The sequence below is a fragment of the Bufo bufo genome, chromosome 3 (genome assembly GCF_905171765.1).
Source record: "Bufo bufo chromosome 3, aBufBuf1.1, whole genome shotgun sequence".
In the NCBI taxonomy this organism is placed as follows: domain Eukaryota; kingdom Metazoa; phylum Chordata; class Amphibia; order Anura; family Bufonidae; genus Bufo; species Bufo bufo.
Genome location: NC_053391.1, coordinates 691825153 through 691850615, shown reverse-complemented (window position 1 = coordinate 691850615; position 25463 = coordinate 691825153). Strand labels below are relative to the sequence as shown.

The window sequence follows — 25463 nt, the reverse complement described above, 5'->3', positions numbered from 1 at the left end:
TGATATACCATAGGATCAGAGTTTTCTCCAATCCGATGGTATATTTTAACTTGAAGCGTCCCCATCACCATGGGAACGCCTCTATGTTAGAATATACCATCGGATTTGAGTTACATCGTGAAACTCATATCCGACAGTATATTCTAACACAGAGGCGTTCCCATAGTGATGGGGACGCTTCTAGTTAGAATATTCTACGAACTGTGTACATGACTGCCCCCTGCTGCCTGGCAGCACCCGATCTTTTACAGGGGGCTGTGATCAGCACAATTAACCCTTCAGGTGCCGCACCTGAAGGGGTTAATTGTGCGTAACATAGCCCCCTGTAAGAGATCAGGGGCTGCCAGGCAGCAGGGGGCAGACCCCCCTCCCTCCCCAGTTTAAATATCATTGGTGGCCAGTGTGCGCCCCCCCCGGCCCCCCCTCTATTGTAATATCATTGGTGGCCAGTGTGCGGCCCCGCCCACCTCTATTGTAATATCATTGGTGGCCAGTGTGCGGCCTCCGTCTGCCCCCCTCCCCCCCTCTATTGTAATTTCATTGGTGGCCAGTGTGCGGCCTCCCCGCTCCCCCCCCTGCCCGATCATTGGTGGCAGCCATGGTTACTTAGCAATATTTCAATATTAGAAGCATCATACTTTCCTGCTGGCTGCTGCGCTGTCTGTGTCCGGCCGGGAGCTCCTCTTACTGGTAAGTGACAGGTCTGTGCATCGCTTTGCTTAATGATCTGTCACTTACCAGTAGGAGGAGCTCCCGGCTGGACACAGACAGCGCAGCAGCCAGCAGGTAAGTATGATGCTTCTAATATTGTAATATTGCTAAGTAACCATGGCAACCAGGCCTGCAATAGCGTCCTGGTTGCCATGGTTACCGATCGGAGCCCCAGAGCGATTAAACTGGGACTCCGATCGGAAACTCCGCTGCCACCAATGATGGGGGGGGGGGGCCGCACACTGGCCACCAATGATATTACAATAGAGGGAGGGGGGGCCGGGGGGGCCGCACATTGGCCACCAATGATAATACAATAGGGGGGACGGGGGAGGCCGCACACTGTCCACCAATGATATTACAATAGGGGGGGGCGGGGGAGGCCGCACACTGGCCACCAATGATATTACAATGGGGGGGGGCCGCACACTGGCCACCAATGATATTCAAACTGGGGAGGGAGGGGGGTCTGCCCCCTGCTGCCTGGCAGCCCCTGATCTCTTATAGGGGGCTATTATATGCACAATTAACCCCTTCAGGTGCAGCACCTGAGGGGTTAATTGTGCGGATCACAGCCCCCTGTAAGAGATCGGGTGCTGCCAGGCAGCAGGGGGCAGTCATGTACACAGTTCGTAGTATATTCTAACTAGAAGCGTCCCCATCACCATGGGAACGCCTCTGTGTTAGAATATACTGTCGGATTTGAGTTTTCACGAAGTGAAAACTCATCTCTGAAAAAGCTTTTATGCAGACCGATCTTCGAATCCGTCTGTATGAAAGTAACCTACGGCCACGGATCATGGACGCGGATGCCAATCTTGTGTGCATCCGTGTTCTTTCACGGACCCATTGACTAGAATGGGTCCGTGAACCGTTGTCTGCTCAAAAAAATAGGACAGGTCATATTTTTTTGACGGACAGGAAACACGGATCACGGATGCGGCTGCAAAACGGTGCACTTTCCGATTTTTCCACGGACCCATTGAAAGTCAATGGGTCCGCGAAAAAAAACGGAAAACGGCACAACGGCCACGAGTGCACACAACGGTCGTGTGCATGAGGCCTAACAATGAGGAAAACATCTAGTAAGGGACGCGGACATGGTCGTGGTGGTGTTAGTGGACCCTCTGGTGCTGGGAGAGGACGTGGCCGTTCTGCCACAGCCACACGTCCTAGTGAACCAACTACCTCAGGTCCCAGTAGCCACCAGAATTTACAGCGATATTTGGTGGGGCCCAATGCTGTTCTAAGGATGGTAAGGCCTGAGCAAGTAAGGGCACTAGTCAATTGGGTGGCTGACAGTGGATCCAGCATGTTCACATTATCTCCCACCCAGTCTTCTGCAGAAAGCGCACAGATGGCCCCTGAAAACCAAGCCCATCAGTCTGTCACATCGACCCCATGCATTTCAGGGAAACTGTCTGAGCCTCAAGTTATGCAGCAGTCTCTTATGCTGTTTGAAGACTCTGCTGGCAGGGTTTCCCAAGGGCATCCACCTAGCCCTTCCCCAGCGGTGGAAGACATAGAATGCACTGACGCACAACCACTTATGTTTCCTGATGATGAGGACATGGGAATACCACCTCAGCACGTCTATGATGATGACGAAACACAGGTGCCAACTGCTGCGTCTTTCTGCAGTGTGCAGACTGAACAGGAGGTCAGGGATCAAGACTGGGTGGAAGACGATGCAGGGGACGATGAGGTCCTAGACCCCACATGGAATGAAGGTCGTGCCACTGACTTTCAGAGTTCAGAGGAAGAGGCAGTGGTGAGACCGAGCCAGCCAACAGCGTAGCAAAAGAGGGAGCAGGGGGCAAAAGCAGAGCACCCGCCGCCAAGAGAGTTCGCCTGCTACTGGCCACCGCCACCTGGGACCGAGCACCCCAAAGGCAGCTTCAAGGAGTTCCCTGGCGTGGCAGTTCTTCAAACAATGTGCTGACGACAAGACCCGAGTGGTTTGCACGCTGTGCCATCAGAGCCTGAAGCGAGGCATTAACGTTCTGAACCTTAGCACAACCTGCATGACCAGGCACCTGCATGCAAAGCATGAACTGCAGTGGAGTAAACACCTTAAAAACAAGGAACTAAGGCTCCCCCTGCTACCTCTTCTGCTGCTGCCTCGGCCTCTTCCTCCGCCTCGGGAGGAACATTGGCACCTGCCGCCCAGCAAACAGAGGATGTACCACTAACACCACCACCTCCGTCACCAAGCATCTCCACCATGTCACACGGCAGCGTTCAGCCCTCCATCTCACAAACATTTGAGAGAAAGCGTAAATTCCCACCTAGCCGCCCTCGATCCCTGGCCCTGAATGCCAGCATTTCTAAACTACTGGCCTATGAAATGCTGTCATTCAGGCTGGTGGACACAGACAGCTTCAAACAACTCATGTCGCTTGCTGTCCCACAGTATGTTGTTCCCAGCCGCCACTACTTCTCCAAGAGAGCCGTGCCTTCCCTGCACAACCAAGTATCCGATAAAATCAAGTGTGCACTGTGCAACGCCATCTGTGGCAAGGTCCACCTAACCACAGATACGTGGACCAGTAAGCACGGCCAGGGACGCTATATCTCTGTATGCGACGTGCCCACCAGGTGGAACTCCACCTTGCATATGCTGGACAGACTGTGCGAGCAGCAGCAGGCCATAGTGGAGTTTCAGCTGCAGCACGCACGGGTGAGTCGCACTGCGGAACAGCACCACTTCACCACCAATGACTGGGCCTCCATGCGAGACCTGTGTGCCCTGTTGCGCTGTTTCGAGTACTCCACCAACATGGCCAGTGGCAATGACGCCGTTATCAGCGTTACAATACCACTTCTATGTCTCCTTGAGAAAACACTTAGGGCGATGATGGAAGAGGAGGTGGCCCAGGAGGAGGAGGAAGAAGAGGGGTCATTTTTAGCACTTTCAGGCCAGTCTCTTAGAAGTGACTCAGAGGGAGGTTTTTTGCAACAGCAGAGGCCAGGTACAAATGTGGCCAGCCAGGGCCCACTACTGGAGGACGACGAGGATGAGGAGGAGGTGGAGGAGGATGAGGATGAAGCAGGTTCACAGCGGGGTGGCACCCAACGCAGCTCGGGCCCATCACTGGTGCGTGGCTGGGGGGAAACGGAGGACGATGACGATACCCTCCCACAGAGGACAGCTTGTCCTTACCTCTGGGCAGCCTGGCACACATGAGCGACTACATGCTGCAGTGCCTGCGCAACGACAGCAGAGTTGCCCACATTTTAACGTGTGCGGACCACTGGGTTGTCACCCTGCTGGATCCCCGGTACAAAGACAATGTGCCCACCTTACTTCCTACACTGGAGCGTGATAGGAAGATGCGCAAGTACAAGCGCACGTTGGTAGATGCGCTACTGAGAGCATTCCCAAATGTCACAGGGGAACAAGTGGAAGCCCAAGGCGAAGGCAGAGGAGGAGCAAGAGGTCGCCAACGCAGCTGTGTCACGGCCAGCACCTCTGAGGGCAGGGTTAGAATGGCAGAGATGTGGAAAAGTTTTGTCACCACGCCACAGCTAACTGCACCACCACCTGATACGGAACGTGTTAGCAGGAGGCAACATTTCACTAACATGGTGGAACAGTACCTGTGCACACCCCTCCACGTACTGACTGATGGTTCGGCCCCATTCAACTTCTGGGTCTCCAAATTGTCCACGTGGCCAGAGCTAGCCTTTTATGCCTTGGAGGTGCTGGCTTGCCCGGCGGCCAGCGTTTTGTCTGAACGTGTATTCAGCACGGCAGGGGGCGTCATTACAGACAAACGCAGCCGCCTGTCTACAGCCAATGTGGACAAGCTGACGTTCATAAAAATGAACCAGGCATGGATCCCACAGGACCTTTCCATTCCTTGTGCAGATTAGACATTTATAACTAACTCCCCTTAACCATATATTATTGTACTCCTGGGCACTTCTTCATTCAATCCTCTTTTTTAAATTTTACCATTATATTGCGGGGCAACCCAAAGTTGAATGAACCTCTCCGCTGTCTGGGTGCCAGGGGCTTAAATATCGTAAACTGGCCTGTTCCAATGGTGTGTGACATGAAGCCTGATTCTCTGCTATGGGACCTCTCTCCTCTGTCTGGGTGCCGGGGCCTAAATATCTAACAGTGGCCTGTTCCAGTGGTGGGTGACATGAAGCCTGATTCTCTGCTTTGGGACCTCTCTCCTCTGTCTGGGTGCCGGGGCCTAAAAATATCTGACAATGGCCTGTTCCAGTGGTGAGTGACATGAAGCCTGATTCTCTGCTATGACATGAAGCCTGATTCTCTGCTATGGGACCTCTCTCCTCTGTCTGGGTGCCGGGGCCTAAATATCTCACAGTGGCCTGTTCCATTGGTGGGTGACATGAAGCCTGATTCTCTGCTATGGGACCTCTCTCCAATTGATATTGGTTAATTTTTTTTTTTTATTATTATTTTTTTTAATTCATTTCCCTATCCACATTTGTTTGCAGGGGATTTACCTACATTTTGCTGCCTTTTGCAGCCCTCTAGCCATTTCCTGGGCTATTTTACAGCCTTTTTAGTGGTTCGAAAAGTTCGGGTCCCCATTATTGACTTCAATGGGGTTCGGGTTTGGGGCGAAGTTCGGGTCGAGTTCGGATCCCGAACCCGAACATTTTCGGGAAGTTCGGCTGAACTTCTCGAACCCGAACAAGGTGTTCCCTCAACTTTAATTTTGTTATATTTTTTATATATTTTTTTGTACATGGGGCAACATTATTGTTGTTATATTGTAAATATTGTCTGTAGGTTGTATTGTTTTACATGTACAGTGATATATACATGGCTATAAGTAAATGTATTTTGTCAAACATTCACTTGAGGCAGATATTTATCATAGCAGTTGTCAGTTCCTTTTAGCCACACTTTTTTAGCAACAGGTTTAAAATTGTAGTGGGTTGTAGTGGCTCACTCCTTAGTAGTTACAGGGTGGTGCTGCAAGCTCATATAGAGGGAATCACCACACCCTCTGTTAAAAAGTAAATGGATTTCCTGACCAATTGGGAACAGCATGAACAGCAGGTGTTTGAGAGTTGGGAAGTAATTAAGGAATGGATAAAAATGGAGGCCAGGCAGGCAGACACTTGAGCACTGAGGAAGGGAGAGCAAATCTACCCGAAACGCGTATGGTGAAACAAGTGATGTACCTGTATTGAGAAGCCTCCGATAAAACTGTATGGCCATACAGAGAAAGAATTTTTTTTTTTACAGTAAAGGAACAACTACTTTTATCGTCGAAAAGCTGTACTGAAGGAAACTGCGGAACAGAGTGTCAACTCCCGCGATCTTTGGGACTCCCGCGAAATTTGAACCAGCTTGCTGGAAGGAGCGATCAAATGAGCCGGCAGACATTTATAGCTCCACTCAAGCAACAGGGAGACAGCAGATACCAGACGGTAAGCCAAATACCGATTTAAAGTTTACCTCGACTTTAAAAGGAAATACCATAAGAGACTTTTTATTCCAACATTATCAGGATTCCTGTGGACATTTTATGAATACATTGCGTTCCCAGGGGAAATACACCTACAATATTTAAAGTGACACTCATTTTCCCAATCTGAGATAGATTCACAGAGGAATTACCTCCCCCTTCACAATAACAGCATATACACCTGTTCTATTTCTCATTAATGCAATTATCTAGTCAACAAATCGCATGGCAGTTGCTTCAATGCATTTAGGGGGGTGCTCCTGGTCAAGACAATCTCCTGAACTCCAAACTGAATGTCAGAATGGGAAAGAAAGGTGATTTAAGCAATTTTGAGCGTGGCATGGTTGTTGGTGCCAGACGGGCCGGTCTGAGTATTTCACAATCTGCTCAGTTACTGGGATTTTCACGCACAACCATTTCTAGGGTTTACAAAGAATGGTGTGAAAAGGGAAAAACATCCAGTATGCGGCAGTCCTGTGCGCAAAAATGCATTGGGGATGCTAGAGGTCAGAGGAGAATGGGCCGACTGATTCAAGCTGATAGAAGAGCAACGTTGGCTGAAATAACCACTCGTTACAACCGAGGTCTGCAGCAAAGCATTTGTGAAGCCACAACACGCACAACCTTGAGGCGGATGGGCTACAACAGCAGAAGACCCCACCGGGTACCACTCATCTCCACTACAAATGGGAAAAAGAGGCTACAATTTGCACAAGCTCACCAAAATTGGACTGTTGAAGACTGAAAAAATGTTGCCTGGTGTCTGATGAGTCTCGATTTCTGTTGAGACATTCAAATGGTAGAGTCCAAATTTGGCGTAAACAGAATGAGAACATGTATCCATCCGGTGATGGCTACTTCCAGCAGGATAATGCACCATGTCACAAAGCTCGAATCATTTCAAATTGGTTTCTTGAACATGACAATGAGTTCACTGTACTAAAATGGCCCCACAGTCACCAGATCTCAACCCAATAGAGCATCTTTGGGATGTGGTGGAACGGGAGCTTCGTGCCCTGGATGTGCATCCTTCAAATCTCCATCAACTGCAAGATGCTATCCTATCAATATGGGCCAACATTTCTAAAGAATGATATCAGCACCTTGTTGAATCAATGCCAGGTAGAATTAAGGCAGTTCTGAAGGCAAAAGGGGGTCCAACATCGTATTAGTATGGTTTTCCTAATAATTCTTTAGGTGAGTGTATAAGACCTGGACAATAGTTGAAGTTTTTGGTGTGTGATTTATATCAGTGGATTTATCGACTATAGACTAGTATTGAACATTTTATTATCATATATTTTAGCATTCAATACAATATTGACTATACTATTATATCTACTATAGTTTATGTGATTGTAGTTTTTGTATGTCATTGCTTAATACACTGTTTTTATTATTTTTATTACTTGAATTTTATGGGGATTTAATAATAAATATTTTCTGCATATGTCAATTTGGTTGCCAAGTGTATGAGTGCTCGCCCATTTTTCCATTGTTAGGTTTAAAATTATTTTCTCACATGAAGGATCACAATGGGGAGACTGACATCTCTTCTCTATCCTGTGGTATAATGGAAGCTCTTTATCTGTGTAGATCTCCTCATACTCATGATTTGGATGGTCACTTACCTTTGCCTCAGCAGATCGGTATTATAATATTGGCAGGCTGCTTTGGCTCCACACTTTTTTCCCCATAGTATGCAGGTGCTATCAATCATACTGCCGAACATGACAGGACCCGGCAGCCAGGCTGGAAAATGGGAAATACATAAATCACCCGCAAAGTAAAGAATAAACATTAATAATCTCTAGAATATTAACTCTGATTTAAGTTACAATTAGAGATCAGCGAAGATCTGAAAAATTTAATTTGCTGCATCGCCAAATTTCACAAAGAAATTTGATTTGTGACGAATTACTTTGTCACGAAGAACATTCCTTTGTATGTGGTGGACGCAATGACAGGGAATGGCGATTGCGCTGTACTCCATCATTGAAGTTTTAGATTTTAGAAAAACATACTTTTCTAAAATTAGATTAGTGGTATACGAGTCCCTATCAGATTGGAACAGTTTCATTGGAGTCCAGGAGAAATGGGACTACTTAAAAGAGGCACTATTGAAGGCAACAGAAAATTGCATTAGGCTTGTCAGTAAAAGCAAAAAAAGGAAAAGACCACTGTGGTACTCAGCAGAAGTGGCCAAAATCATTAAAAACAAAAAGATAGCATTTAGGAATTATAAAAAAAAAAAAAAAGAGGATGACAAAGGCCAAACAAGTTATAAGAGCTTCTAAAGCACAGGCAGAAGAGAAATTAGCTCAGTCAGGGAAAAAAGGCGATAAGGCATTCTTCAGATACATAAATAAAAAAAAAAGGAAACTAAAACAAGGAATTACAAAATTAAAAACAAAAGAAGGAAGGTATATGGAAGAAGATAAAGAACTAGCTGACTGCCTCAATAAATACTTCAGATCAGTCTTTACGAAGGAAAATGAAGGAAAAGGACCTCAGTTAGGAAAGAAGACTAATGAATCTTTCGATGCATGTGTCTTTACAGAGGAAGAGGTTCTAAGTCAGCGGTCTAAAATTAATACAAATAAGTCACAGGGGCCTGATGGGATACACCCAAAGCTATTAAAAGAGCTCAGCGGTGAACTAGCAAAACCATTAACAGATTTATTTAACCAATCACTGGCAACAGGAGTCATCCCAGAAGATTGGAAATTAGCAAATGTTGTGCCGATTCACAAGAAAGGTAGTAGGGAGGAATCGGGCAACTATAGGCCAGTAAGCCTGACATCAATAGTGGGGAAATTAATGGAAACCATACTTAAGGAGAGGATTGTGTAACATCTAAAATCCCATGGATTGAAAGATGAAAAACAGCATGGGTTTACTTCAGGGAGATCATGTCAAACTAATCTTATTGATTTTTTTGATTGGGTGACTAAAATAATAGATGGCGGAGGTGCAGTAGACATCGCTTATCTAGACTTTAGTAAGGCTTTCGATACTGTCCCACACAGAAGGCTTATCAATAAATTGCAGTCTTTGGGCTTGGACTCCCATATTGTTGAATGGATTAGGCAGTGGCTGAGGCACAGGCAACAGAGGGTTGTAGTCAATGATAAAGTTATTAAACAATATGGGTCCCAGACCAAGGTCTTGTTACCAGTGGGGTACCTCAGGGATCTGTTCTGGGACCCATATTGTTTAATAACTTTATCAGCGAAATTGCAGAAGGCCTCGATGGAAAGGTGTGTCTTTTTGCTGATGACACAAAGATTTGTAACAGGGTTGATGTTCCTGGAGGGATACACCAAATGGAAAAGGATTTAGAAAAACTAGAGGAATGGTCAAATATCTGGCAACTAAAATTTAATGTGGATAAGTGCAAAATAATGCACCTGGGGCGTAAAAACCCAAGAGCAGAATATAAAATCAGTGATACAGTCCTAACCTCAGTATCTGAGGAAAGGGATTTAGGGGTCATTATTTCAGAAGACTTAAAGGTAGGCAGACAATGTCATAGAGCAGCAGGAAATGCTAGCAGAATGCTTGGGTGTATAGGGAGAGGCATTACTAGTAGAAAGAGGGAGGTGCTCATGCCGCTCTACAGAGCACTAGTGAGACCTCATCTGGAGTATTGTGCTCAGTACTGGAGACCATATCTCCAGAAGGATATTGATACTTTGGAGAGAGTTCAGAGAAGAGCTACTAAACTAGTACATGGATTGCAGGATAAAACTTACCAGGAAAGATTAAAGGACCTTAACATGTATAGCTTGGAAGAAAGACGAGACAGAGGGGATATGATAGAAACTTTGAAATACATAAAGGGAATCAACAAGGTAAAAGAGGAGAGAATATTTAAAAGAAGAAAAACTGCTTCAAGAGGACATAGTTTTAAATTAGAGGGGTAAAGGTTTAAAAGTAATATCAGGAAGTATTACTTTACTGAGAGAGTAGTGATTGCATGGAATAACCTTCCTGCAGAAGTGGTAGCTGAAAATACAGTGAAGGAGTTTAAGCATGCATGGGATAGGCATAAGGTCATCCTTCATATAAGATAGGGCCAGGGGCTATCCATAGTACTCAGTATATTTGGCAGACTAGATGGGCCAAATGGTTCTTATCTGCCGACACATTCTATGAACCCTTCAAATGCAGCATTCATCACTGATCGCGGTATCTGACATTAAAATTAAGGCCTTTCAGGAGCTAATCCATTTAACAAAGTTAATTAGTAAATACATACTCACCCGATCCATTTGATCGCGGAGATGCTGTCACAGCCATTTTGATTGAAGACACTGCGTGAAATCTCAAACGTACACGTCACCCTGCGCAAGATTTTGCACGGTTTCTACAGTCAAGATGGCTGTGATGGCCTCTTCGCGCTCAAATGTATGAGGTGAGTATATGTTTGGAAAGCAAACAACTGGACACTAGTGACTGGGACACAAAATGAGGAAAAGAGAGCAAGAGAAAGAACCCAGTACACAAATGTGTGTTTCTCCAAAATATATTAGGGGTACTCTTTCTCATTATGGCGAGCCCCTAGTATGCCAAGTACATGTACTCAATATTGTCGGCCAGGTGATGCCCCTCGGGGTTTCTGGGAAACATATTCAAATTAGCTTTCCTAAACCTGTCTGATGCCAGTAGATGTTAGACCTGATAATTTGCATATATTTTCCGCAGGAATCAAGTGGAGCATTGTCTAGCATACAATAGTCATCACGTATATCATCCAGTTTCCATAATAGAAATAGTACCCACCCAGCACTTCTCCCCATTACCTTTTACCTAGAAAAACTGCTTATCTGATAAAGAGGTCTTGTTCTGAAAGAGCTTGTTTGCAGATGTGAGGCTGGCTTAGCTTTTTTCTAGCTTTGCTACATACTGTATGCATGTTTTAAAGGCAGGAAATCATCTCTGCCAATCCACTGTGTGAAAACAAAGCTGTGCTCCCATTGCTGCTGTGTTCTCTTCACTGTTTATTTACTTGCTGTGCAGCAGCAAATAAGTATAATGATAGCTTCTGCTGTTTCACTTCAATGGGACAGTCCTTCCTATTCATCTGAGAATACAGCACCTCAGTATTTTTATCAATTTTCGTTCACATTTTTGGATCAACTATAGATGAACCAGAGAGACCTCCAAGGTAACATTCAACTGAAAGTGAGACAAGAAAATTACAACATCCCACAACTCTTACAACTCTCTTAATAAAACATACAAGCTAGTTCTCTTTCTAGAAGGACAAGGAAACCAGAACATCTCAAGAGAAACTTGTCCTACTTGGTTGCTTTTGTTGTAGTTGTGATTGGGGTCTTGTGTTGTAATTCTCTTTTCTCACTTTCAGTTGAATGTTACTTTGGAGGTCTCCCTGGTTTATCTGATTGTGATCCAAAACAGTGAGATACAATTGCTAAAGGTGTTGTCTGTCTTTGCTATATGAGGGAGCCTTCCCATTGAGGTGAATTTGGACAGCAGGAGCTATAAGTATAACTACTGGCTACTGCACAGCAGTTAACTGTTACAATAAAAGGAACACAGCATCCACATAACTGCTATTGTTATAGCATTTTCACAAAGTGATGCTTTCCAGCCATTTAAGCAAGCTTACATAGCAAAGCAATGAAAAAAGCTAAGCCAGCCTCACATCTGCATCTGTCTCTTTCAGGACAAAAACACTTTATCATAGAAATGAAGATAAGAACAGCTTTTCTTGTGGCAAGGCCTTAAGGGGAACTTCTGGGTGGGTACTATTTCTATTAGGCCTCATGCACACGACAGTATTTTTTCAGGGTCCGCAAAACGGGGCTCCGTTGGTCCGTGATCCGTGACCGTTTTTTCGTCCGTGGGTCTTCCTTGATTTTTGGAGGATCCACGGATCGTTTTGGTGTCTGCCTGGCCGTGCGGAGCCAAACGGCTCCGTCCTGACTTACAATGCAAGTCAATGTGGACGGATCCGTTTGACGTTGATACAATATGGTGCAATTGCAAACGGATCCGTCCCCCATTGACTTTCAATGTAAAGTCAGGAGTTAATATACCATCGGATCTGAGTTTTCTCCAATCCAATGGTATATTTTAACTTGAAGCGTCCCCATCACCATGGGAACGCCTCTATGTTAGAATATACCATCGGATTTGAGTTAGATCGTGAAACTCATATCCGACAGTATATTCTAACACAGAGGCGTTCCCATAGTGATGGGGACGCTTCAAGTTAGAATATACTGAGAACTGTGTACATGACTGCCCCCTGCTGCCTGACAGCACCCGATCTTTTACAGGGGGCTGTGATCCGCACAATTAACCCCTCAGGTGCAGCACCTAAAGGGTTAATTGTGCGTATCATAGCCCCCTGTAAGAGATCAGGTGCTGCCAGGCAGGAGGGGGCAGACCCCCTCCCTCCCCAATATTATATTCATTGGTAGCCATTGCGGCCTCCCCTCCCCCCCCCCAAGTTAAAATCACGTTCCGAATCCCCCATCATTGGTGGCCAGTGCGGCCTCACATCTCCCCCCCCCAGTTAAAATCACGTTCCCCCATCATTGGTGGCAGTGGAGAGTTCCGATCGGAGTCCCAGTTTAATCGCTGGGGCTCCAATCGGTAACTATGGCAACCAGGACGCTACTGCAGTCGTGGTTGCCATGGTTACTTAGCAATTTTTAGAAGCATTATACTTACCTGCGAGCTGCGATGTCTGTGACCGGCCGGGCGCTCCTCCTACTGGTAAGTGAAAGGTCTGTGCGGCGCATTGCTTATAGCACAGACCTTTCACTTACCAGTAGGAGGAGCGCCCGGCCGGTCACAGACATCGCAGCTCGCAGGGAAGGCTACTTTCACACTAGTGTTCGGGGCTCCGCTTGTGAGTTCCGTTTGAAGGCTCTCACAAGCGGCCCCGAACGGATCGGTCCAGCCCTAATGCATTCTGAGTGGATGCGGATCCGCTCAGAATGCATCAGTCTGGCACCGTTTGTCCTCCGCTCCGCTCAGCAGACGGACACCCAAACGCAGCTTGCAGCGTTCGGGTGTCCGTCTGGCCGTGCGGAGGCAAACGGATTCATCCAGTCTTACAATGTAAGTCAATGGGGACGGATCCGTTTGAAGTTGACACAGTATGGCTCAATTTTCACAAACGGATCCGTCCCCCATTGACTTTCAATGTAAAGTCTGGACGGATCCGTCTGAACTACTTTCACACTTAGAATTTTTTTTAAACTATAATGCACGGATGCAAACATCTGCATTATAGGAGCGGATCCGTCTGTGCAGACACCAGACGGACCCGCTCTGAACGCAAGTGTGAAAGTAGCCTAAGTATAATGCTTCTAAAAATTACTAAGAAACCATGGCAACCAGGACTGCAGTAGCGTCCTGGTTGCCATGGTTACCGATCGGAGCCCCAGCGATTAAACTGGGACTCCGATCGGAACTCTACTGCCACCAATGAAGGGGGATCGTGATTTTAACTAGGGGGGGAGGGGAGATGTGAGGCCGCACTGGCCACCAATGATGGGGGATTCGGAACGTGATTTTAACTGGGGGGGGGGGAGAGGGGAGGCCGCACTGGCCACCAATGAATATAATATTGGGGAGGGAGGGGGGTCTGCCCCCTCCTGCCTGGCAGCACCTGATCTCTTACAGGGGGCTATGATACGCACAATTAACCCTTTAGGTGCGGCACCTGAGAGGTTAATTGTGCGGATCACAGCCCCCTGTAAAAGATCGGGTGCTGCCAGGCAGCAGGGGGCAGTTATGTACACAGTTCTCAGTATATTCTAACTTGAAGCGTCCCCATCACTATGGGAACGCCTCTGTGTTAGAATATACTGTCGGATATGAGTTTTCACGAAGTGAAAACTCATATCTGAAAAAGCTTTTATGCAGACAGATCTGTGATCCGTCTGTGTGAAAGTTGCCAACGGCCACGGATCACGGACGCGTATGCCAATCTTGTGTGCATTTTCCGAGTTTTCAAAGGACCCATTGAAAGTCAATGGGTCCGCAGAAAATCACGGAAAATGGTCGTGTGCATGAGGCCTTATAGAGACCAGTTGATATATATGTGATGACTATTGTAGACTAGAAAATGCTTCTCTGATTTCTGGGAAAAATGTATGCAAATTATCATGTCTAACATCTACTGGCATCATATAAGTTTAGGAAAGCTAATTTGAATATTTATTTGATATATACAGTATATCACAGAAACCCAGAGGTGCATCGCCTGGCCTACAATATTACATACATGTACTCAGCATACTAGGGGCTCTCCGTAATTAGAAAGACTACCCCTCAGACAATGCACATACAGTATATAGTTGAGGTCCATACATTTGTATTCTAGGCTCTCTTTCTGGCTCACCCAAAATGAATCACCAAAAATTCAATTTCCTGTGGATCTGATCTTTTTCAGAAATTTGGACCAGTTTGCTCATCCTTAAATGGGACATTAAACCTTTGGACACAATGGATGGAAGAAACCAGGGACAAGAATACAATACTAAGCTACTGAAAACCACAGACTGAAACATTAAATCCTTAGATATTATGGACCAGAACACGACACCAGCCATGTCCATCCCTGTACAACAGCTACAAAGCTTTTGGAACAGGCGACTATGTTATTGTAATCGGTTACCACGGACCGAGGACAACACGATCCCTGTGCAAGAGACTATTTAGTCTAATATGAGGAAATAATTGTCCAGTGTGACGTCCCCGGAGCTGCTGTTTGGACAGGACAACTGAACTCAGCAGAAAACAAAGGACTCTTACCAAGGATCCTCAGGAGCATGAACTGTATGCCGATTGCCAGGGACTTTTCAGCAGGGTTAACGCTCCTGAAATTAAGAACAGGAAATAAATTTACATCTTACACCAACATTAACCTCTTGTATCTCTGCAGCTCCTTCACTGATCTTATTCTGTATGAACGGAAGATATTGAATGGCAAATGTATTGCACAGGCTTCTACAGAGCCGTCCAGCTCCAATAGCATCACCTACCTACCCTATAGAGGGTAAGACCACCCTGACCTATCACAAATGAGAGGTCTGTAACTGAGGATCAGTACAGGATAAGTAATGTAATGTATGTACACAGTAAATGCACCAGCAGAATAGTGAGTGCAGCTCTGGAGTATAATACAGGATGTAACTCAGGATCAGTACAGGATAAGTAATGTATGTACACAGTGACTGCACCAGCAGAAAAGTGAGTGCAGCTCTGGAGTATAATACAGGAGGTAACTCAGGATCAGTACAGGATAAGTAATGTATGTACACAGTGACTGCACCAGCAGAATAGTGAGTGCAGCTCTGGAGTATAATACAGGATGTAACTCAGGATCAGTACAGGATAAGTAATGTATGTACACAGTGACGACACCAGCAGAATAGTGAGTGCAGCTCTGGAGTATAATACAGGATGTAACTCAGGATCAGTACAGGATAAGTAATGTAATGTATGTACAGAGTGACTCCACCAGCAGAATAGTGAGTGCAGCTCTGGAGTATAATGCAGGATGTAACTCAGTATCCGTACAGGATAAGTAATGTAATGTATGTACACAGTGACTGCACCAGCAGAATAGTGAGTGCAGCTCTGGAGTATAATGCAGGATGTACCTCAGGACAAGTACAGGATAAGTAATGTAATATATGTACACAGTGATTGCACCAGCAGAATAGTGAGTGCAGCTCTGGAGTATAATACAGGATGTAACTCAGGACAAGTACAGGATAAGTAATGCAATGTATGTACACAGTGACTGCACCAGCAGAATAGTGAGTGCAGCTCAGGAGTATAATACATGATGTAACTCAGGATCAGTACAGGATAAGTAATGCAATGTATGTACACAGTGACTGCACCAGCAGAATAGTGAGTGCAGCTCTGGAGTATAATACAGGATATAACTCAGGATCAGAACAGGATAAGTAATGTAATGTATGTACACAGTGACTGCACCAGCAGAATAGTGAGTGCAGCTCTGGAGTATAATGCAGGATGTAACTCAGGATCAGTACAGGATAAGTAATGTATGTACACAGTGACTGCACCAGCAGGATAGTGAGTGCAGCTCTGGAGTATAATACTGGATGTAACTCAGGATTAGTACAGGATAAGTAATATAATGTATGTACACAGTGACTGCACCAGATAGGGAAATCTGTCACAAAGACCGTGATCGCCGAACAGTGTGCTGTCTTCCTGGCGCTAGAGTTCGACATATCGCGGTAGAGGGAAGAGTGCCAGGGAGACTAGCCCTGATCTGACACACCCCAACAAGTTTGCACGTTTGGCAGATGAGGGGGATGTCAGTCCAGGGACGGCACTGCCGCAGCCGGACACTTCCTCTGCCAGTCAGGGGAATGTCAGCTCCGGTAAGCAGGGGACCAGGAGAGCAGGGCAGGCCAGACAGGTGCTGGTAGTGGGAGACTCAATTATTAGGGGAACAGATAGGGAAATCTGTCACAAAGACCGTGATCGCCGAACAGTGTGCTGTCTTCCTGGCGCTAGAGTTCGACATATCGCGGATCGGGTTGACAGATTACTGGGAGGGGCTGGAGAAGATCCAGCGGTCATGGTCCATATCGGAACCAATGACAAAGTTAGGGGTAGGTGGAGAGTCCTTAAAAATGATTTCAGGGATTTAGGGCAAAAGCTTAGGGCAAGGACCTCAAAGGTAGTATTTTCCGAAATACTACCGGTACCACGGGCCACACAAGAAAGGCAGCGGGAGATTAGGGAAATTAACAAGTGGCTCAAGAACTGGTGTAGGATGGAGGGGTTTGGGTTCCTGGAGAACTGGGCCGACTTCGCTGTCGGCTACAGCCTCTATCGTAGGGACGGGCTGCACCTCAATGGGGAAGGAGCAGCTGTGTTGAGGAAGAAGATGGCTAGAAGGTTGGAGGAGTGTTTAAACTAGGGACTGGGGGGGAGGGTAATTACACTATAGAAGGGGAAGATAGTGCAGATAGAGACCGGGGGCAAGGTAGTGGGACTGGGGGAGAAATGGAAGGAGGGACAAGAACAGTTCAGAAGGAAAGGTGTAGGGTAAAAAATATACTAAACCTCTCATATGTATGTATACTAATGCCAGAAGTCTGACTAATAAAACTGGTGAACTGGAATTAGTGATGTGTGAGGAGGACTATGACATAGTGGGAATAACTGAGACATGGCTGGATGATAGCTATGACTGGGCAGTTAATGTACAAGGTTACAGTCTGTTCAGAAAGGATCGTCAAAACCGGAGAGGTGGAGGGGTCTGCCTTTATGTAAAATCTTGTCTAAAGCCCACACTCCGTGAAGATATAAGTGAGGGACATGAACATGTGGAGTCACTGTGGGTAGAGATACATGGAGCTAAAAACAACAATAAATTACTAATAGGAGTCTACTATAAACCACCTAATATACCAGAGTCCACAGAAAATCTACTACTAAACGAGATAGACAAGGCGGCAAATCATAATGAGGTGGTTATTATGGGGGACTTCAACTACCCAGATATAGACTGGGAAACTGAAACTTGTATATCTCATAAAGGAAACAGATTCTTGGCAATAACCAAAGACCATTATCTCTCCCAACTGGTTCAGGACCCGACTAGAGGGACGGCCATACTGGACTTAATATTAACCAATAGACCTGACAGAACAACAGACGTGCAGGTTGGGGGACACCTGGGAAATAGTGACCATAAAGTAATAACCTTCCAATTATCATTCAAAAGAGCGTTTCTACAGGGAGAAACAAAAATACCAAACTTCAAAAAAGCTAAATTTAGCCAACTAAGAGAGGCCATAGGCCTAACTAACTGGGACAAAGTCCTCAAAAATAAAAATACAGCCAAAAAATGGGATATCTTTAAAAACATCCTAAAATCTCATTGTGAGAGGTACATACCGTATGGGAATAAAAGGTTAAGGAACAAAAAGAAACCAATGTGGATAAACAGAACTGTAAAGAAAGCAATAAATGACAAAAAGAAAGCATATAAAACCCTAAAACAGGAGGGTAGCACGGAAGCACTGAAAAACTATAAGGAAAAAAACAGAACATGTAAAAAACAAATAAAAGCGGCCAAACTAGAGACCGAGAGATTAATTGCCAAACAGAGTAAAACTAACCCTAAAATGTTCTTCAATTATATAAATGTTAAAAAGTATAAATCTGAAGGTGTCGGCCCTTTAAAGAGTAATGAGGGGGGAGTCGCAGAGAGCGACGAGGAGAAAGCAAAGCTGTTAAATATTTTTTTCTCCAATGTATTCACTGAGGAAAATAAACTGTCAGATGAAATGCTGAATGCTGAAATAAATTCGCCATTAAAAGTGTCCTGTCTGACCCAGGAAGAAGTACATCAGCGACTTAAAAAGATCAAAATAGACAAATCGCCAGGACCGGATGGCATACACCCCCGTATCCTAAGGGAATTAAGTAATGTCATAGCCAGACCCTTATTTCTGATATTTGCGGACTCTGTACTGACAGGGAATGTCCCACAGGATTGGCGCATGGCAAATGTGGTGCCAATATTCAAAAAGGGTCCAAAAACAGAGCCTGGAAACTATAGGCCGGTAAGTTTAACATGTGTTGTGGGTAAACTGTTTGAAGGTTTTCTGAGAGATGCTATGTTAGAGCATCTTATGGGAAATAAGCAAATAACGCCATATCAGCATGGCTTCGTGAGGGATCGGTCATGTCAAACTAATTTAATCAGTTTCTATGAGGAGGTAAGTACTAGACTTGACAGCGGCGAATCAATGGATGTCGTGTATCTGGACTTCTCCAAAGCATTTGACACTGTACCTCATAAAAGGTTAGTATATAAAATGAGAATGCTCGGACTCGGAGAAAACGTCTGTAAGTGGGTAAGTAACTGGCTCAATGATAGAAAACAGAGGGTGGTTATTAACGGTACATACTCAGATTGGGTCACTGTCACTAGTGGAGTACCTCAGGGGTCAGTATTGGGCCCTATTCTCTTCAATATATTTATTAATGATCTGGTAGAAGGCTTGCATAGTAAAATATCAATTTTCGCAGATGACACTAAACTGTGTAAAGTAATTAACACTGAAGAGGACAGTATACAACTACAGAGGGATCTGGATAGATTGGAGGCTTGGGCAGATAGCGAGTGCAGCTCTGGGTTATAATACAGGTGTCACAATTAGACAGCTGAGAAGCTCTGACAGAAGCCTTTCAGAACCTCCTCCTTGAGTTTTCTTTGTTTTGGTTTTCAGTTTCTCATCTCGTTAGCCGCTCTCAGCTGTCATGCAGTTGGACTGATTGCATCCCTTTAAATTCCTCCCCATAATGCATTAGTGTGCGGCTTATACAACTTCCTGGAGTGTGTGTGCATGCTGTTCCTATTTCCCAGTCTTCTGCAAGATAAGTGCTGTTCATTTATTTGTGATTTTCTGTTTGCTGGATCTCAGGTGACCCTGACTCCCTCCGTGTCTAGTGTAGGGAGCCGGTGGTTGTGTCCCCTCACTATTGTAGGGTCTTCAGGTGTTAGATAGTCGAGGTACGTGGATATGCGACCATCCACCTTTCGGGTGTTCGCATAGGCTGAGCAGTCAGGGAGAGTGTGCCAGGTCTCATGCAGTGGTCTCCCATTTTGTTCCTTAGTTGTGGATCCAGTGAGTCATAGATTATTTTGCATTGTCTTGTTTCCTGTACACCATCCGTGACATTATAAGCCGCCATAACCGTCTCAAGCATGGATCCGGTTTCACTTTTGGCTGAACGCTTCCAGGGTCTTTCGTTGGAGGTAGCTGATTTCCGTAAGACTTTTTCTCAGTTTCAAGTGACCGGTTCAGCTTGCGTTCATGGAGTTTGTTCGGAGCCTAAGGTCTCGCTCCCAGATACGTTATCCGGGGGTAGTGAGAATTTTGTGCGTTTTAGAGAGGCTTGCAAACTCCATTTTCGCCTTCTTCCCCATTCCTCTGGTGATGAGGAACGGAGGGTGGGGATCATTATATCGCTGCTCAGGGGTAACGCTCAGTCCTGGGCCTTTTCGCTGCCGGAGGGGGCACAGCCCCTCCGTTCAGTGGATGAATTCTTTTTAGCCCTGGGTCAGATATATGATGATCCGGATCGTATTGCTCTGGCTGAGTCTAGACTACATCTGTTATGCCAAGGTAAACAATCCGCAGAGACATACTGCTCAGAATTTTGGAGATGGGCAGCTGATACTGGTTGGAATGATGCTGCACTTCGAAGTCAATTTTGCCATGGTCTTTCAGAGGGATTGAAAGATGCATTTGCCTTTCATGAGAGACCTACCTCCTTGGATTCTGCTATGTGTCAGGCCGTTTGTATTGACAGGCGTCTTAGAGAGAGAGGAGAGATCTCTCCTTCCTGTCATACTCAGTCCCGGGACAGTGCAGCGGTCTCATTCTGTGCGCAGGGGTCTCAGTCGCTGTCAGCCCCTTCTGAGCAGGAGCCCATGCAGCTGGGGTTGATTGCCTCTGACAATAGAAGATTCAGCCCGCATGGGAGGGTTTGTTTTTGTTGTGGAGGTATAAATCATTTGGCAAATGTTTGTCCCTCTAGGAGATACAGGCAGTTTTCTGGGAGTAATAAAGAAACAAAAAGGAAAAAATCTTTTAAAAATGTTCCGTCTGTTACTATTGGCAGGGTTGAGGCGGAAATTGAAGGTTTTCCGTTTGCTTGTAGTTCCCGTTTTGTCCTGCCTGCTAGGGTGGCGCTAAAGAGCAAGAGCATTTTTTGTGAGATTTTTGTGGATAGTGGAGCAGCTGTCAATCTCATTGATAGTCAATTTGCAATAACTCATGGTTTCCAGGTATGGACTTTGGGAAAGGATATTCCTGTTTTTGCTATTGGTTCCGCTCCACTTTCTCAGAAATCATTAAAGGGCATAGTTCACAATATCCGTTTAATTGTGAGTGATGCTCATGTTGAGGATGTGTCATGTTTCGTCCTTAGCGGTTTGCCTACTCCTCTAGTATTGGGGCTACCCTGGCTCACTAAACATAACCCCAGTATTGATTGGCAAGCGAGGCAAATAAATGGTTGGAGTGACTTTTGCAGAGAGAATTGCCTCACGACATCTGTTTCTGAGGTTTCTACTAAGACTGTACCACCTTTCCTCTCTGAATTTTCGGATGTCTTCTCTGAGAGTGGAATTCAGGATTTGCCCCCGCACAGGGAGTACGATTGCCCTATTAATCTCATCCCAGGCGCCAAGCTACCTAAATCTCGTTTATACAATCTTTCCCAACCTGAGAGGGTCGCTATGCGTGCTTATATCTCTGAGAGTCTGAGAAAAGGACACATACGACCCTCGAAGTCACCTGTTGCCGCTGGTTTTTTCTTTGTTAAGAAAAAAGATGGTTCTTTAAGACCTTGTCTGGATTTCAGGGAGCTGAACAGTATCACTATTCGTGACCCTTATCCGCTTCCTCTGATCCCGGACCTGTTTAACCAGGTTGTTGGGGCTAAAGTCTTTTCCAAATTAGACCTAAGAGGGGCATACAACCTGGTCAGGGTCAGAGAAGGAGACGAATGGAAGACGGCCTTCAATACCCCTGAGGGTCATTTTAAGAATTTGGTTATGCCTTTTGGTTTGATGAATGCCCCAGCCGTTTTTCAGCATTTCGTGAACAGCATTTTTTATAATTTAATGGGAAAATTTGTATTAGTGTATTTGGATGACATTTTGATTTTTTCTCCTGATTTCAAGACTCATAAGGAACACTTATGTCAGGTCTTGCTCATCCTGCGGGAGAATAAATTATACGCAAAAATGGAAAAATGTGTGTTTGCGGTTCCAGAAATTCAATTTCTGGAGTTTCTTCTCTCCGCTTCTGGTTTTCGCATGGACCCGAGAAGGTCCGCGCTGTGCTTGAGTGGGAGCTTCCTGAGAATCAGAAGGCGCTGATGCGTTTTTTGGGCTTTGCCAATTATTACAGGAAGTTTATTTTGAATTATTCCTCTGTTGTTAAACCACTCACTGATATGACCAGAAAGGGGGTAGATTTTTCTTCCTGGTCGGTAGAGGCGCGTAAGGCCTTTTCTAATATCAAGGAGAGTTTTGCTTCCGCTCCCATCCTGGTACAACCTGATATTTCTTTACCCTTCATAGTTGAGGTTGATGCTTCTGAGGTAGGTGTGGGTGCGGTCTTGTCTCAGGGTTCCTCTCCTGCCAAATGGTGACCGTGTGCCTTTTTCTCGAAGAAACTCTCCTCCGCAGAGAGAAATTACGATGTGGGAGATAGGGAATTGTTGGCCATCAAGTTGGCTTTTGAGGAATGGCGCCATTGGCTAGAGGGAGCCAGACACCCTATTACCGTGTTTACTGACCATAAAAATCTGGCCTACTTGGAGTCAGCCAAGCGTCTGAACCCGAGACAGGCCAGATGGTCTTTGTTCTTTTCAAGGTTTAATTTTGTTGTCACGTTCTGCCCTGGGATTAAGAATGTGAAGGCAGATGCCCTGTCACGTTGTTTTCCGGGAGGTGGGAATTTTGAAGACCCGGGTCCCATTTTGACTGAAGGTGTGGTGGTCTCTGCTCTTTTTCCTGATTTGGAGGCAGAGATGCAGGCAGCCCAGTCAGAAGCTCCTGATCTTTGTCCTCCTGGGAGGTTGTTTGTGCCTCTCGCTTTGAGACACAAGATTTTTAAGGAACACCACGATACGGTCCTTGCTGGGCACCCGGGGGCAAGAGCCACACTGGATCTCATCGCTCGGAGATTCTGGTGGCCTGCGCTTCGTAAGTCGGTTGAGAGTTTTGTGGCAGCCTGCGAGACTTGCGCTCGTGCCAAAGTCCCTCATTCACGGCCATCAGGTCCTCTCCTTCCCTTACCCATTCCTTCCTGTCCTTGGACACATCTGTCCATGGACTTCATAACGGACCTGCCTCGTTCCTCGGGGAAGACTGTGATTCTGGTGGTGGTGGACCGTTTTAGCAAAATGGTGCATTTCATCCCTTTTCCTGGTTTGCCCAATGCTAAGACGCTGGCGCAGGCATTTATTGACCACATTGTCAAATTGCATGGTATTCCTTCAGACATAGTCTCTGATAGGGGCACGCAGTTTGTTTCCAGATTCTGGAAGGCTTTCTGTTCTCGCTTGGGGGTTCGGTTGTCATTCTCTTCTGCTTTCCACCCGCAGTCGAATGGCCAGACAGAGCGCGTCAATCAGAATCTGGAGACATATCTGCGCTGTTTTGTGGCGGAGAATCAGGAGGATTGGTGTTCTTTTTTGTCCCTTGCTGAGTTTGCTTTAAATAACCGTCGTCAGGAGTCCTCTGATAAGTCACCATTTTTTGGTGCATATGGGTTTCTTCCGCAGTTTGGGACTTTCTCGGGAGAGGGGTCTTCTGGTTTACCTGATGAGGACAGATTCTCCTCGTCTTTGTCATCTATTTGGCAAAAGATTCAGGATAATCTAAAGAGCATGAGTGAGAGATATAAGCGTGTGGCAGATAAGAGACGTGTGCCTGGTCCGGACCTGAATGTTGGTGATCTGGTGTGGTTGTCTACCAAGAATATCAAATTGAAGGTTCTCTCCTGGAAGTTGGGTCCTAGGTTTATTGGGCCTTACAAGATCCTGTCTGTCATCAATCCTGTTGCCTACCGTCTTGATCTTCCTCAGACTTGGAAGATCCATAATGTTTTTCATAAGTCCTTATTGAAACCTTATGTTTAACCCATTGTACCCTCGCCTTTGCTTCCTCCTCCGATTATGGTTGATGGGAATCTTGAATTTCAGGTCTCTAGGATTGTGGATTCTCGTCTTGTCCGCGGTTCTCTCCAGTACCTCGTTCATTGGGAGGGTTATGGTCCTGAGGAGAGGATGTGGGTCCCAGTGACGGATATTAAGGCCACTCGTCTCATCAGGGCTTCCCATAGGTCCCATCCTGAGAAGGTGGGCTCTGAGTGTCCGGAGTCCACTCGTAGAGGGAGGGGTACTGTCACAACCAGACAGCTGAGAAGCTCTGACAGAAGCCTTTCAGAACCTCCTCCTTGAGTTTTCTTTGTTTTGGTTTTCAGTTTCTCATCTCGTTAGCCTCTCTCAGCTGTCATGCAGTTGGACTGATTGCATCCCTTTAAATTCCTCCCCATAATGCATTAGTGTGCGGCTTATACAACTTCCTGGAGTGTGTGTGCATGCTGTTCCTATTTCCCAGTCTTCTGCAAGATAAGTGCTGTTCATTTATTTGTGATTTTCTGTTTGCTGGATCTCAGGTGACCCTGACTCCCTCCGTGTCTAGTGTAGGGAGCCGGTGGTCGTGTCCCCTCACTATTGTAGGGTCTTCAGGTGTTAGATAGTCGAGGTACGTGGATATGCGACCATCCACCTTTGGGGTGTTCGCATAGGCTGAGCAGTCAGGGAGAGTGTGCCAGGTCTCATGCAGGGGTCTCCCTTTTTGTTCCTTAGTTGTGGATCCAGTGAGTCATAGATTATTTTGCATTGTCTTGTTTCCTGTACACCATCCGTGACAACAGGATGTAACTAAGGATCAGTACAGGATAAGTAATGTATGTACACAGTGACTGCACCAGCAGAATAGTGAGTGCAGCTCTGGAGTATAATACAGGATGTAACTCAGGATCAGTACAGGATAAGTAATGTAATGTATGTACACAGTGACTGCACCAGCAGAATAGTGAGTGCAGCTCTGGAGTATAATACAGAATGTAATTTAGGATCAGTACAGGATAAGTAATGTATGTATGTACACAGTGACTCCACCAGCAGAATAGTGAGTGCAGCTCTGGAGTATAATACTGGATGTAACTCAGAATCAGTACAGTATAAGTAATGTAATGTATGTACACGGTGACTGCACCAGCAGAATAGTGAGTGCAGCTCTGGAGTATAATGCAGGATGTAACTCAGGATCAGTACAGGATAAGTAATGTACGTACACAGTAACTGCACAAGCAGAATAGTGAGTGCAGCTCTGGGGTATAATACAGGATGTAACTAAGGATCAGTACAGGATAAGTAATGTATGTACACAGTGACTACACCAGCAGAATAGTGAGTGCAGCTCTGGGGTATAATTCAGGATACAACTCAGGATCAGTACAGGATAAGTAATGTAATGTATGTAGACAGTGTCTGCACCAGCAGAATAGTGAGTGCAGCTCTGGAGTATAATACAGGATATAACTTGGGATCAGTACAGGATAAGTAATGTATGTATGTACACAGTGACTACACCAGCAGAATAGTGAGTGCAGCTCTGGAGTATAATACAGGATGTAACTCAGGATCAGTGCAGAATAA

The 25463-nt window shown here is 45.7% G+C and overlaps 1 protein-coding gene across 4 annotated transcripts in view; it reads right to left on the bottom strand.

Annotated features, from left to right (window-relative positions):
• The window catches only part of LOC120996564 (solute carrier organic anion transporter family member 2B1-like), a 219717-nt gene that overhangs the window by 16740 nt on the left and 177514 nt on the right, over window positions 1-25463 (bottom strand). For all 4 annotated transcript variants that reach the window (XM_040426551.1, XM_040426554.1, XM_040426553.1 and 1 more), the window contains exons 13-14: window positions 14967-15031; window positions 7799-7919 (exon numbers count right to left, since the gene is read on the bottom strand). In XM_040426551.1, coding sequence (XP_040282485.1) covers window positions 7799-7919; window positions 14967-15031 — 186 coding nt within the window. The remainder of the gene's footprint in view (window positions 1-7798; window positions 7920-14966; window positions 15032-25463) is intronic.